Raw genomic sequence first — 15,450 nt, forward strand, 5'->3', positions numbered from 1 at the left:
GCAGGTTCCACTGTAAAATCAATTATATCAACTCTTTAATCAATTCTATTAAACACAAATACATTTAATTTTTGGAATGTGAAACTTTTGCAACAAACAAAAAACGTGCTAATGGAAGGGTCCGGCCAACAAAGATAAGCCTATATCCGTTTCGGTGTGGAGTATACTGTTATTCCCAATTTGAAATCTTAATTATTATTATTATTATTTTTTTGTCTTTGTACTTTATAATTCATAATTTTGTTAAATGTTTTAACCATAGAGTTTGCAAGGCATAGAGTATGTTAGCGGTGCATATGTGAATAAGTAGTTGGTTTAAGGCCATTTTCAAGTAATCATTTTTGTGCATGTAGATTGTAGACAACAATGGAGGAAGTGACAAAGATTGCAAGAGCCGTGGTTTTATGGATAGTTATGAAAATGAAAAGCAAAGAAGATAGCGTCGATTTACTCTAAATTTTTTTTTTTGGTGTTTTATCAAAGATTCAAAATGAAGGAACTAATTCATAATTTTGGTTGTTGCAAAAAATCTATTTGGAGCCTTAGATAGCTTCCATGAATGACAGATTCACTTCAATCTTCTTTTCCGCGTGTGTGTATAGATTATTTTCCCGTTCTTCTTTCACATTATTTTAATTGTTGATAGTATTGTACTTGGTAATCGCGGTATAAGCTATGTGGGAGGGATGGAACACTTGGAAATGTTCTTACCAGGTGACAAAGATTGAAGGTCTACAACCCAACATTTCCCATGCACCAAAAATTTAAAAGCTCACGGTGTGGAGACATTTAGTTTTGACTCTTCACACGTAGCAGAAGATCACATCATGGAGTTAATTTGTTTTTGCTGTTGTATACTTTTTTTGGAATCACAAATTTTAATTTAGTAATTTTTTAATTCCTTTTTAATGGAACGAAATTAGTTTTATTAAATATCGTTACTGAAGTACCCCAAAACCAATTGAAGTTGTCAAGTACCCACGAGCCGAAAGGATTTGGATATCCCGGAAGCGCGATCAAATCATGAAATGCTTATCAGTACTCTACCACAACGAAATCACGAAATGCTTTTCAGTACTCTAACTGCCGCAATGAAATCCTTATCGTTATATACCGCCCCATTAATCTCATCCATAAAGATGTCGCAATAATTACACGAGATTATTTAATTTGTGTTTAGCCATTGTTTTAGTGATTTTTAGTATTACTGTTGAATCAAAAGCTGATGTCGCGAACTTAAATTTCGTAAAGGTAATCTATATATGAATCGTTTCGTTGATTTAATATGATAAGCCAGAAAGTGAGGGATATAGTAAAGCTGTTTTTGGAAGTACTGAACTTACGAAAGCAACACTAATATATGACCATACAGTGAAGGCGGGGAAGAGCAAAGCAAATATGTATTCTATGAAGGCTAATGTGGAGCATAAGTTGTTGTATACGTTGATGCAATGGAGATGGGGGAACAACAAAGCTAGAATATGCATAATAGATGTTGTATGCGAAGGCTTTATAACTATTTATACCAAATTGAAGGTCGTGGTATTTGTAATGAAAAGACGTCTTTTTCTGGAAGGAAATAATACAAGGATGGTAACTCTATAACTATTTTTACCGAATGTATCACACGGATGCACATTATCTAGAAAATAATCCGCGAGATGAAATGATTTCTGCTCTGCGAGCCAAAAGGATTCTGAGGTGCTAAAGCACGGCCAAATGTTAAAGTCCCACGCACCGAAGGCGCACGAGAGGTTGAGCCCAGGCCGAAGGCCTGGGTGATACCCTGGTTCTTTTATCATCTTCAGTGTTAGCAAATGACGAACTTGTAGCAGGTTGCCTGGATAGTGTCAAGTGGATATGTAATAGTTCCAATAGAGCTAATTTTTAGGGTGTAGCCGTCTTCATTACACGCCTGTACCGATTTAGTTATAAAGTTACCAAGGTACTTACAATTTATATTCTGAATTAAATGCCATTTAAAAGTCAAAAGTGTTGTTCAATGTTCAATTACTGTCAGTTGTGTTTGAAACCTCACATTGGAAATCTTCCCGTCTAGTCCCTCTTGACGCCCATCTCATCTACCTGGGATTTAATATCTTGCAGCAGGCGAGATAGGAAGCAACACCGGAACTCGTAAAGTGTGAACCACGAATGGCAGCTGAACTTTATTCCAAATACAGGTGTAAATAAAGTGTAACAATAAGAAACAAATACGGTGTTGTATGCACGTGACAACTTGGAATCCGAGTCCAACAAGGGTAATGTTAGCGCAGGCAGTATAATAATAAACTACTCGCAAAATCTTTGAATCTTTTTCGTTTTTCTCTTTGTTGTAGTGACAAAATAAATAAATAAATTCTTTCATCTTGTTTTCTTCTTCTGTTTATAGGGATCAGATCCGATCTATGAACACCATTTTTACATAACCCTAATCTCTCCCCAAACACACCGAAATTTTTTCATTGTCATCAGAAGAAATAAAGCAGTAGAGAAAACGGAATCAATTTCTCAAGGTACCGATGATTCTCTGTTTAATATTTATTGTTATCTTTTGATATGTTTTCTCCGTATATCTATTTGTTTACGATTTTCTATTATCAGTTTTATTGGCCACATATTGATAATTCTTATTCTTGTCATGTTCATTGAACTATTTATGAATTATGTTTAGAAATTCATATGTCGATAGGGTTATAGGTGATGCTCAGTTGGTTTATTGAATTTGAGGAGAGGAAAAACATTGTAGAAGAATCTAGCTGAATAGCGGCATATTAATGATCGAAATGTTGTTCAAAGACATGCACTTTTTTTTGTTTAATCATGTGAAACTACACCTAGAGCTGCGAGGAAGATATAATGGGAGGAAATAGTGGTGATGATACCTTTGACTGTGGGGGCCTTCAACCTGGAAATATTTATTGCTCAGCAGATTGAAAACTCTGCCATGGTTACTGAGATTTTAGAATAGAGATTTTAGGAACAAGGTGGATAATTTTCAACTCAGCAAAGTGGATAATTTTCAGTCATGAATGTGATTTCCGGCTTTTAGTGTCTCCGTTTCTTGCTTATCTTTGATTATTGTTTCATTACCTATTTATGTATTACTATCAGACAGTCTTCTTGGTTATGCATTGACATGTGCTTTTCTTGTTCTTTTTCGGGTATCTGAAATTTTACTTAATGAATCTGAATTTTGGTTTGCAATTTCTATCAGGGGCAAAGGCGGTTCATTGAGCCCCATATAATAAGAGTAGGCAAACTCTGGTTCCTCCAAATCAGCTATGAGCGTTCTTCATTGTCTACCTAAATTCTGACTTTGAATGCAACCAAATTGTTTGACGTGATGGCGTCTATGCTTATGGATGTAATGAAAAATTCATTCGATTGGATTCCAGGGGCTCTAAACGCTGATTTTGCTGGAGCCGTTGTTTTTGGAACTCCAATTGGTGGTAGGCCATCCGGATATACGCCTGCTTGAATATTTTCCTTTTCTCTTCTTTCCTTCTTTTGTTGGTACTGCTATTTGTTGTAAGATCTATTCTTGATGTTGCTTTTTTCTGTGGATGAAGGCCATTATGTCGTAGAATTTGTTCTATTGGTCGCTGTCGTTGTCTTACTTCTCCAGAAGAGTTACAAGCCCCCTAAAAAGCCACTGACAGAGAGGGTTAGTACAAGGCTATCGACTCTATCTTATGTTTAACTGTGAAATATAGTTTTCCCCCAATTAAAACTTGAAATTATTCATATTTGGTATATTCTTGTTATGATCACGGTAAATTGGATAATCCTGCTCCGACCTTTCGGTTCGATGGTAAATGTTGTGTTTTTGAGTACGATGTTAGGGATGGGACCTTAAGAATGTTGCGTGCAATTAATTTTGCATCGTACAGCAGAGCATGTTATATGTGAGATAAACAAGGCACTGATTCTATATGTCCTGTTGACAACTTGTATCAACAAAATGAAATGGTGTCACTGGTGAGATGGGTATGCTGACTACATGTAGGTTATTTGACATCCTTTGCACTGCGGAGGAGTGTCCTTTGTGGATAAGAGGACAGTATAAAGTCATGGCTTTGCCACAAGTTCTCTCTTTTTCTTAGCAGGCAAATTTTCTTTTTTTGGCTCTTCCTTACCAAATATTTGGATTCCCTGAACGTGTAACCAGCCTCATCTCATTTATTAATCTTTTGCCATGTGAAGCTTCTTCACATGGAACGTTCAGATATTCTTGATAGCAGATTAGGTCACCTTTTAAAGTGAAGGTCTTACAGTAAATTATTGAATTTTGTTCCGTTCCTAATACATTTTTCCTGCACCTGCACCTGCTGAACACTATTATATTCTGGCTTCAGCCTTTATCCTGCATATGAGTGACTAGATTTACCTCTTGCAATATATGGAACCCTGGTTATGGTTATTAGACTTCTCTGTGTTGCTAATTTATATTTAGATGTTCAAATCTTAAGCAAATAAACTAAAATATGTTTGACTTTCTTGTAGGAAGTGGACGAACTTTGTGAAGATTGGGTTCCAGACTCTCTAATTCCTCCAATCACAGAAGAAATGAAATGTGAACCTCCTATATTGGAAAGGTGGCAATGTTTCTTTTTATCATTCCATTATCCTGTTTGTTTAATTCCTTGGAGTCACATTTTTTTTTCATTTAGAAGTACTTAGCTATTCTATCACCGTATACCATTCATTACACTATTGAGGCTTTTATAAGAGTATTCATGGTATTTAGAGTCATCACTCTTGTATTATATACTCTGCTATACGATATAAGTAAAGTTTCAGCCTCTTTTTTTTTTTTTTTGATTTGAGCAGATTGATTAGTAAATTAAATTCTTATAGGTTTCCGTTCATACAGTGACGCAGGGCCACATGTAGTAATCAAGGGGAGGGATGTTGTGAACTTTGCTTCATCAAACTACCTTGGATTAGTAGGAAATAAAAAGTTAATTGTGAGGACTCTACTTTATACTTTTTTCCACTCTCTTTGTGTATATATAGTTAATCAGTAAGTATATTTACTTGGTATTTCAGGAGTCATGTACCGATTCGCTGGATAAATATGGTGTAGGTTCTTGTGGTCCACGGGGATTCTATGGAACAATTGGTAAGAATAATAACCTTCAGAGCCTATGATATAGATTCATAGGACTTCTTTTTATTCGTTTTTCCGGTCAGAGCTCCGCGATTTCTCTCTTAGAAATACTTACATTTTTTTTCTTTTTCTTGACACACCTATGTACTAACCATAATATATTTTTCCTGCAGATGTCCACTTAGATTGTGAGGCGAAGATTGCAAAGTTTCTAGGAACTCCTGATTCAATACTCTATTCATATGGAATTTCTACAATGTTCAGTGCTATTCCTGCATTCTGTAAAAAAGGAGACATAATTGTTGTGTATGTATAGCTATCCTCAGTGCTAAATTACCATCATTTTAAGTTCCCTTAATTGGAAATGGCACAGAAGACAAGCAATTTCAAGCATCTTTCTAACCAGTGCAGTGTTTATCAATCAAAAAAAAAAATAAAGATCAGCATTTGTTGTCTTCTCTTTTTTAGTCTAGTTCTGTTTTGTGAAATTTCGGGATACTGGTGTAATAACTCTTATATTAACTCTTGACATACACTTGGCTTCATTGAACAAACCAATCTTTTCATGGTGTAGCTGATCTAGCCTTATTTTTCTAGGCCACTTTAGTCACGTGATTGTGAATTAGCACATATATGCATATAGTTTGGTTTTTTAGTCATTATATATATTGACCGAAATTTTAACTACGTTTCAAACCACTGGATTTAGGCAGATATGTATTTATCGGTTATGTCACTGAGTTAACCCCTTTTCTTTCTCTACAGCGATGAAGGTGTTCATTGGGGAATACAAAACGGGCTTCATCTCTCAAGAAGTACTGTTGTGTATTTCAAGCACAATGATATGCAATCATTGGAAAATACTCTGGAGAAAGTGACTCGGCAGAATAAGAGAGCTAGCAAGATGAGGCGTTACATCGTGGTTGAAGCTTTATACCAGGTATTACTAATTGATTAAGTATAGCATGCCAAATTGACCTACTTTATCTTTGGGACTTGGACCTTTGAAGCCCGTTAGGTAATAAATAAAATATAAAACAACTAGCACACTTACTACTTCCATTATTGACGCGATTGTTTTGCTCCTTTAAATGCTTTACAGTGTTAAGAATCCAATGACTAAAACACAATCTTTATGGTCTATTACATGAACACACAGTTTTTAGATTTAACCGTCGAGATGTAATACTCTGATTTTTCATCTTTATCATCATTGACATTTATTTGAACAATAGAGAGGGAAAGAATCTAAGGTCCAATTTGTGATGCTGATAATGGATTCCCTTTAATAATACTAGATAGAGATTTTCGCTTGCATATTTCATATACACTGTAATCGTCTGTATTTTCGAAGTTACAAATACGAGGTATTGAGGAAAAGTGGTGGACTTTGTAAAAAATGTAGTGATTCTTTATTTTGAAGGATTATGCCGACTGCATTTGTAGTTGTTTAGTCTTGTTTGGATGGACATCAACAGCTCATCAATATACAAGTCTTGTTATGACAAATCATAATGGGTAAGTTTATTGTGATGAATTATGTATCCCTTGATCAGTGTGAAAAACAGTTAAAATTCTTGGTTAACTTTGAAGGCACGCGTTGAAGAGAGAAATAGCCTGTCTGCGGGTTAAATAGAAAGTAGTGGTTTGAAGGTGTAAGTTGAAGAGAGAAAAATAGGGCTGTTTGTGGCTTGAACAGAAGGTATGTTTGTAGAAGTGACTAATAAAAATGAGGAAGTAAATATATAAGTTCTTGGTTGGTGCCACTAATAAAAAGACAACAAGCTCATTTTAAGAACAGAGAGAGAGAGTGTGTTCAAGGAAAAGGGACTAACCAGCTAATGTAGTGAAGAAACAGAAATCATGGGTAACACAGGCGAAACTACCATCCATTATTTCTGGTGATAATTGCGGCATTACTGGCGTGTTTTTAGTCTTTTGATTAATTAATTAATGCTCCCTTGTTAAGTTATTGATGGTGAAAGAGCGTGAACCGTTGATCCAAGTACTAAGTTGGTCGTTTTGGAGACTCAAAAAGTAAAAGTGAAACATGTTATAATTTCAAATTGGTTTCTTCTACAAAGTTCAATTGTTAATTTTAGTATTTAATAACGTTGGAATGTATAGTTCGCCTCTATTTTTGTTGGTTGAGTGTAATGATCCTTCATTTGTTACAGAACTCTGGGCAACTTGTTCCGTTAGATGTGATAATCAGATTGAAAGAGAAGTATCGCTTCCGTGTTCTGCTGGACGAGAGCAATTCATTTGGAGTGCTCGGAGAATCTGGAAGAGGTCTAACTGAACATTTTGGGGTCCCGGTACGTTTAGGTTTTTCTTCTTGTTTTTAACTGAAGATTTGCCTTTCGGCATGCGTTTTTTCCTCATTTTTTTGACCACAGGTTGAGAAGATTGATATCATAACGGCTGCTATGGGAAATGCGTTGGCTACTTGTGGAGGATTCTGTACGGGAAGCGTTAGAGTGGTTGATCATCAAGTATGAATTTAGTTTATTAAGTAATTTGTTCCGCTAGGGAAGCCGTACATTAGTTACTGAATATTGGGATCTATTGAGTTAGGGTTTTGATCTCTGAAGTGTCGTTGCTAGTATCTGCCTGTTCTTCAAATGTTGATATCTGTACCGTGTGTCATACACCATGTGGTTAATGCTATTTGCCTTTTCCTCTTTCTTTTTTTCAGCGCCTTAGCAGCTCAGGCTATGTTTTCTCTGCTTCTTTGCCTCCTTACCTTGCTACTGCTGCAATTACTGCTATTGACCTCCTGGAAGAAAATCCTGATCTGCTCTCAAAATTGAGGAACAATGTTGCGGTGCTATGGCGAGGTCTGCTCTAATCTCTCTTCTACTCATTTTAAGTAGTGTGCTTTATGGAAACTATATTGTGGTGCCAGTCGTGAAGAATATGCATTCCTATATAAGTTACAGTTGTACGAGTGTTGAGCATGATGACCCCTGTGGTGATCTAAAGCACCTGCATGAACCATAATGAGCCCGATACAATCAATATCGGGCTATTCTTGAACCAGTATCTTAACATAGAAGGGGCTTGATCTCGCCATTTACATGAATGCAGGCTTAGCAGAGATTCCCGGACTTACAATTGCAAGTGATCCATTATCTCCCCTTGTCTATCTGAAACTGAAGAACTCAACAGGATCCTTTAATGCAGACTCGAAGCTGCTTCAAAGTATCGCGCATCATGTAAGATTCTACACTAACTCGTGTTGCATTGTAAATTCAATCTGCCCGTCTTTCCCTTTCTTTCCTCTGATGACGGCTGTTCACATTGTCAGGTTTTGGAGGAAGGTTCAGTGTTAGTAGCTGCCTCAAAAAGATCTATACTTGATAAGTGCCAACTTCCAGCAGGTATCCGGTTGTTTGTTTCGGCTGGCCATACTGAGGCAGATTTGCTAAAAGCAGCTGCGTCACTGAAGACAGCCTCAGAGTTATTACTTTCCAAGCAAGGGCATACCTGAGCTTCTGTTCGTAAGCTTTGGAACAAAGATAGACAATGAGAATCGTAGTTGGTAGTTTTGTGCCGTATGGATCCTTTGCCTTCTTATTCATCAATGTTTTGAGTTATTCTTACTGTAAGGTGTAATTATAACTAACTATTTTTTTTCTCCAAGAGAGGAAGCTTCCTTTATTTATTTTTTTGATTCAAAGCGGCCTTGATTTTTTATTAGGGAAAAAAGGTTAATTTTATTAAAAAGAAAAACCAAGATACATTTCATCGCTTTAGCTATGAATAGTTACACCGTCAGTCAAATCTGTTACCACTGTCTACAATAGTCTTCCAATTAGAGACTAAACCCCTAAACCACTTCGGTTGAATGAGGGTCTGCTCCTCTCCCCGGCTTGCTTGCATCCTCAGTTGCTTTCATTGGTAGTAGTTCAGGGGTACAGCGAGAAGTTCGGGATGGGAAAACGTACGAGTATTATATGGATTCAGACAATTTGTACTCGGTCAAAAAGACGGCAAACGATTCGTAATTTAGTAGCGAATCAGTATAACAATTTGTTTTAGAGATATGAATTCGGGATATGAATGTAAATGAAATATATACAAAGTTAACACCACCGTGGCTAAGTGGTTCAGCAGCTGCTTAAGAAGTTTGGGGTTAGAGGTTCGGAACCCAACGTATAAAAATTTCGCAATTGAGGGACATTGGGTCAACACAGCGAGTGAACTCGACCCAACTAGGTCTCGACCGAACTAGTGAACCAATTATTCGCGAATCTGAAAAATACACGAATTATTCGGGCAGGTCATAAAACATGTGCCTTAGTTTCGGATTTTGATTAGTTCGGACGTATTACTCGGTCCCGAATAATTCTCGTCGGTTCGCGAATTGTACGGCAAAAACTCGTCGAGTTCCTCATTAGGATCCGATGTTTGGGCCGTATACTTGCAGAGTAGTTGTAAATGTCCCAATGTTTCTTCTTCAGATACACATGAACAACAACTCAATCTTGTATGTCGTAACCTATTATTGAGATGATAGAAGGAATAACATTTGGTACAACAGATCAAACAAAAAATTGAACATTTGGAAGGAATGCGGAACCCATATATTTTTATGAGGAAAAATTGGTTAATTATGGGTTTCAATAGCAGATATCCAGTAATAAGTGGATTTATGTAATATGCTTAGTATAGATCGGTATCAAGAAACCTGGATTGAGTAACCTTCGTGTTTAATTGAACGCATCTTAATTGAATTTGATTAATAATTTTCGATAATGAAGAAGGAGAGTTCTTTACGAATTAAATAGCAAAGCACCTGAGCCCTAACTCCTATAGCCAGATAGTAGACACATGTCACTATCTAAATGGCTCATTAACTAAGCAATCAGACAATCAGTTATTAACCACTCACACTAAAGGCAGATAGGGTTGTCCGAACTACTTATAAGACTTTGACATTGCCTACCCCTAAACATTATCCTTGTCCTTAAGGATGCAAAGTACGAGATGGGAAATGCCATGTGCAAGGTGAGTAGCCATACATAGCTTGGAAACGAGACATTTTCAAGCTAGTGTAATAGATGGTATTTGTACCACTAATCAGCTAGAGGAAGCCATTGATACCATTTGCTTGGTTTATGACCAGTCTTGCACCTTAAATAAGTTTCTAATTAACCTTCTCTAATTGTCCATCAGTTTGGGAATGATAAGCTGTGCTAAGGTTCAAACTTGTATTACTTGTGAAAACTCTGTCTCTATCAGAAACAATGGAAGAAGGAAAACCATGAAGCTTGAATCCAAGAATGCTCTAGCCACTAAAGTAGTTGTATATGGATGTTGCAAGGCAATGAAGTGTCTGTATTTGGTGAATCCATCAACCACCACTAAAATAACACTATTTCTATCACTCAATGGCAGTCCTTCAATAAAGTCCATGGTGATATGTTGCCATGCATCATCAGGAATAGTTAGTGGTTGAAGTAATCATGATGGAAAAGTGTTCTTCCCTTTATACCTATGAAAATGTCACATTCTGACACAAAAAGGAGTGCCTCCTTCTTCATATTAGGCCAAAAGTAGTTCTTTACTCTGACATATGTAGCTTGCGTACCAGAACGTCACCCAATACAAGAAGAGTGTAAAGTAATGAAAATGATGGATCTGACTCCATTACAAGCCCAAACATAGAGTCTGTATTTATACCTCAACACCTCATCCTTGTATGAAACGTGGTATTTATACCTCAACACCTAATGGTGATGCTTTTGCGTTGTCGTTGTATGTACTTAACTTCACGTATTTCGTATTTATTGTTGATGTTGTTAATGCATCTTTTAGTTTTCTGATCAACTTTGGCATGTCCCCCGCTTTCGGTATATTTTCGCACCCCCCCGGGTCGTCATTGACTCCATACTATTCTTTCGCGTTATAGGAGTGCGTATGTGAAGAGTTTCTGACAGTACTCCCCATGATTCATTGTTTTCTTTTTCTCGTATCTGAACTACTTGGATATTCTTCTGTTGTGTTAATTCATCTAGTCTTTCCATCACTGGATCCCTTTCTTTAAATATCACCTCGTTTTGGTTGAGTATTTTCTCTGGTACCTTTGTGGTATTTTCCCGTCTCGTATTTTTTCCCCATAGGTAGTTGTTTCTTTTCCGCATCCGATGTCCTTTTTTTTCTTTTTTTTTTGTGTGTGTGTTGGTTTTTGCGTGTGGTTGTTCGGGCTTTAGGCAGCGCATTCAGTCTCTGTGCTACTGATTTCCTGAATTGGCTCTTCATTTCCACATTAGGTGTAATGATTCGCATTATTATCTTCTTCCTTGTTACCCATGTTTTTCGGTTCGACATTGACATTTCGCTTCGCGCTAGTATTCCATCGTCTTACGTATCATCATCCGAGTTTTCTTCATCTGCTTGTCTCCTTATATGGAGTGACGTGACTACCCCCTTGCCAATAGGATTTCCTTCAGGTTGCTGGCTTTTATGTGTCTCGTTCTCCCTAACACCATGGCTTCGCTTGTACAAGTGTTGGGAGGTTTTCACTGAGATTCTTTGTGGTTCCTTTTAACATTTCTAGGTTGGTAAGTTTACTCCTATTTTACGTCTTCAACCAAAAAGGATCAAAGGACTTTTCCCCCATTGCATATGGTTGAGACTTAGGATCCCTAATCGGCGCCAAAATATAGTTACTAGAAAGCTAACCACTACTCCTAAGTAGAGATAAAGAGAGAGTAAAAGACATCGAGACAAGTATTTACGTGGTTTGGCCATTAAAAAAACATATATCGACGGGAGTTGAGGTGTCACACTAAGTACAAATGTTACAAGAGAAGAAGTAGTAGAGATGGTGAGCAGAAGAGAGATTTATCCCCTAAATTTAGGAGTAATTCTTTTTAATGGTAGAGTCAAATCTATCTATGTATGAGGAGTAGTAGAACAGCTATAGAGCTACTTAGCTGGTTGGAAAGGTAAGATGCTTGCATTCTAAGAGAAACTCATTCTAACCAAAACAGTATTATGCAGTGTTCCCATCTACAACATGTTTGTCTACAGATGGCTAAAGAGTGTAATTTTAACTTGTGAAAGAATTATTAGGAACTTTTTATGGACAGGAGACCCAAATATGAGAAAGCTTGTTACACTCAAATGGGAGAAGGTATTGCTCCATTGGAAGAGGGTGGCATGAGCATAAGGAGGTTAGAGATCATAAATAAAGCACTACTGATGAAGCTTTTATGGAAGATACAACAAGGTTCAGATGACTGGGCTCTCTTTTTTCTAGCTAAATTCAAGATGAAAAATGGTAAATGGATCACTTACTACAAGCAATCATCCATTTGGCCTGGACTGAAATGGGTCATGAATGATGTAAAAAACAACTCAAGATGGATAGTGGGAGATGGGGAAGATATTTCTCCGTGGGATGATGTTTGGATCAAAGACAAAGAATTAAGTATAATGTTCCCAAATAATAGATACATTCAACTTCATGAAAATCATAAAGTGAGCTCACTCATAAATCATGGTGAATGGAACATCCCCACCGAGATTCTTAATTTTCTTGATATACAAAACCTGACAGTAATTGATGGAAGAAAAGATAGAATCATCTGGTGTAGTTCAATTTCTGGAGCTTTCTCAGTAGTCTCTGCAGTCCATTGTATCAGAGATAAATTCCTAGTTCTGGATATGTTCAAAATGATTTGGAAAGCTTGTGTCCATCCAACAATAGCCAAAAATGTATGCAAAATATCTAGAGGCATTTGTGAAACTGATGAAAAAATGAAAAAAAGAAGGATTTCATATGGCTTCAAGATGTTATTTATGCATGAAAGAAGAATAAAGTTTAGAACATGTTCTATGGAGTTGCAACCACGGTATCAAATTATGATGTTGAATTTGTGATATATTCCAATTTAAGATTCCATCTTCTTTTCATGATATTTTTGGAATGGCAAAACGTAAGAGCACTGTGATAAAGGAATTACGGATTACAGCTGCATTCATAACCTTAAAGGAAATTTGGTTCATGAGGAACAATACAATGTTTGAAAGAGAGGCTGAAGTTATTGATCAAATAAAAAGCAAGATTATCTTCATGACTGGAGAAAGTGAATGTAGATTAAAGGGGAGAATGAAAAATGATGATTATGATATACACCTACTAAGCTTCTTTGGAATCAAATACATGCAAACTTATAGTTTCAAGGTGATGGATTTCTTCACTCTCCCAGCACATCATAAAATCCTAATATGTTGTGATGGAGCTTCTAAAGGAAATCCTGCTGCAACAGGATATGGATTGTAGCAAGAACAGGTGGAGGGGGCTTCTTGATAGCAGTAACAGGTGGTGTTGGCATTACCACAAACTTCCTGGCAGAAATAATGACACTCATATGTGCTGGTGAATTGGCTGTGAATAATCAACATATGCAGGTAATCTTTAAATCTGATTCAAAGGTTGCTATTACTGCATTTCAGAATAATAAACTGCCATGGTTTGTCACTACAAGATGGAATAAAGTATGTGCAAAACTGCAAAGTATAGAATTTGATCATTGCTACAGGGAAATAAACTTCACTACAGATAAATTTGCAAAAGAAGGCAGTGGCTTGATAAGTGGCAGTGTGAAAACATACAAAAATTATATTTCATTTTCCTTGGAATCTCCATATAGACCTATTATAGGTTCTGTTAAGTTTTGTATTTTTTTCTCTTAGGCCTTAAATGGATTCTTTGTAATTCTTCTGAGTTGATTATTGTTAATATAATGTTTACATTGATTGAGAAAAAAAAACTTTAGAAGTCCATATCTTTATGTTAGAGCATTGCTCGGTCGAACTCGCATGCGTTGCTATCTCAAGCATGTTTGTCAATGTTAGTGATCAAAACTATATGTCTTGATTTCTAGTTTACTTATGACTAAGTCTCGGTCTAGGATAGTTAGGTATAGTTGAGCTCCAGACTCCATGGCGATTATCTTACGAAGACGAAGGACTACTCAAGGAACCAATGGAACTTCATCCGACCAAAAGGTATGTGGAGACTTGAACTCATTTGTCACTCAAAAGTCTATCTACTCTATCTCCTACTCTTGAGATAAAAGTCGTATAAGTATGATAGTTTTCATACATACACATTTGTTATTTCGAGCCGAGTTTACTCGCCTATCTTTTTCTCGAAATATGTGTTGGTAAGCTTTTTCTTTAACAATTTTCATCTTTACCCGTGACGAAAGTCATGATGATGTTTCAATCTTGAAAATAGCTTTGATGACGATACCCGATTTTTTTTTGTCTAACGACTATTATAACATTATAGAAGAATGTTTCAATGATTGAAATGTGGAGTTGAGATTACGTAACCAACTATGGATATAAGCATATATAGTGTGTTCGCACATTAATATATAAATCCATGTGCTGGAAACCAAGTGCGTGCATATGTGTGCATGCGGTGTTGGTGAAGGAGACAAGTTAGGTACGTGTACCCGTACGCGTACTGGCGGAAGTTTTCATACCGAAAATTTATGTTGTAGTTTGTGAAGTTTGCAAACTGAAAACCAGTCACCTTAGGTATCCGTACCCGTACGCATACCCACGGAAGTTTTCAAGCCGAAAATTTCTGCTGAGGTTCCAAACTCAAGTCCGGTAGCTATGGTACACGTACCCGTACGCGTACCTAAGATGGTTATATTTCTAAAATCGGTAGTTTCATGAACTTAAACAATAAATAAATAAGGAATGCAATCTTTGCAAACCGTGGATATATTGTTCATGAATTGATTCAAGTGAATCAAACCGATTTTGTTTCAATTGTGTCTATGTATAAAGACCTAAGCAATTGAACAACTCTTGAACTAGTTCTTCTGAGTCATTTCAACTAGTTATGAGAAAGATGAATACGGTTAATATGAAAGTGCTCATATGGCTAACCATTGGTTAACTATTTGTGAACCAACCCGATATACACGTTTAGGTACAGTTACTCAAACCTAAATGAATACATTTCATTTGTGTGTGAGACAAGCTAAGTTTCGATCTAACGGTTGAAAGATATTAGCTTGGATAAGTCAAGTTTTTCATCTAACGGTGAATATTGAATACTTTGTTACCAAGGTAACTTAGATTGCAAACCCTGATTTGAAAACTATATAAGGGAGACGTCTAGCAACTGGAAAAACTAATCCCCAAACCTCATGTGTGATAGATACTAGTTGGTTTTTCTAGAGTCGATTCTCCTTTAACCGTAGGTTTTTTCTCGAGACCCTGTCGGTTAACGACTTAAAGACTTCATTGGGATTGTGAAGCCAGACGAAACTACTTTCTTGTAGTTGAGCGATCTGATC

At 36.6% G+C, this 15,450-nt stretch overlaps 1 protein-coding gene across 1 annotated transcript; it reads left to right on the plus strand.

Annotated features, from left to right (window-relative positions):
* The first annotated feature begins 2,306 nt into the window (after positions 1-2,306).
* LOC113310988 (long chain base biosynthesis protein 1-like) lies at positions 2,307-8,795 on the plus strand. The gene is made up of 13 exons (XM_026559819.1): positions 2,307-2,516; positions 3,218-3,452; positions 3,573-3,667; positions 4,507-4,598; positions 4,877-4,970; positions 5,053-5,125; positions 5,287-5,419; positions 5,879-6,053; positions 7,291-7,431; positions 7,513-7,608; positions 7,812-7,953; positions 8,204-8,331; positions 8,424-8,795. Exons 2-13 carry the CDS (start codon positions 3,347-3,349, stop codon positions 8,604-8,606), a joined length of 1,458 nt encoding a protein of 485 aa, XP_026415604.1. The 5' UTR covers positions 2,307-2,516; positions 3,218-3,346; the 3' UTR covers positions 8,607-8,795.
* Positions 8,796-15,450: the final 6,655 nt, after the last annotated feature.

The sequence above is a fragment of the Papaver somniferum genome, chromosome 9 (assembly GCF_003573695.1).
Source record: "Papaver somniferum cultivar HN1 chromosome 9, ASM357369v1, whole genome shotgun sequence".
Lineage (NCBI taxonomy): Eukaryota > Viridiplantae > Streptophyta > Magnoliopsida > Ranunculales > Papaveraceae > Papaver > Papaver somniferum.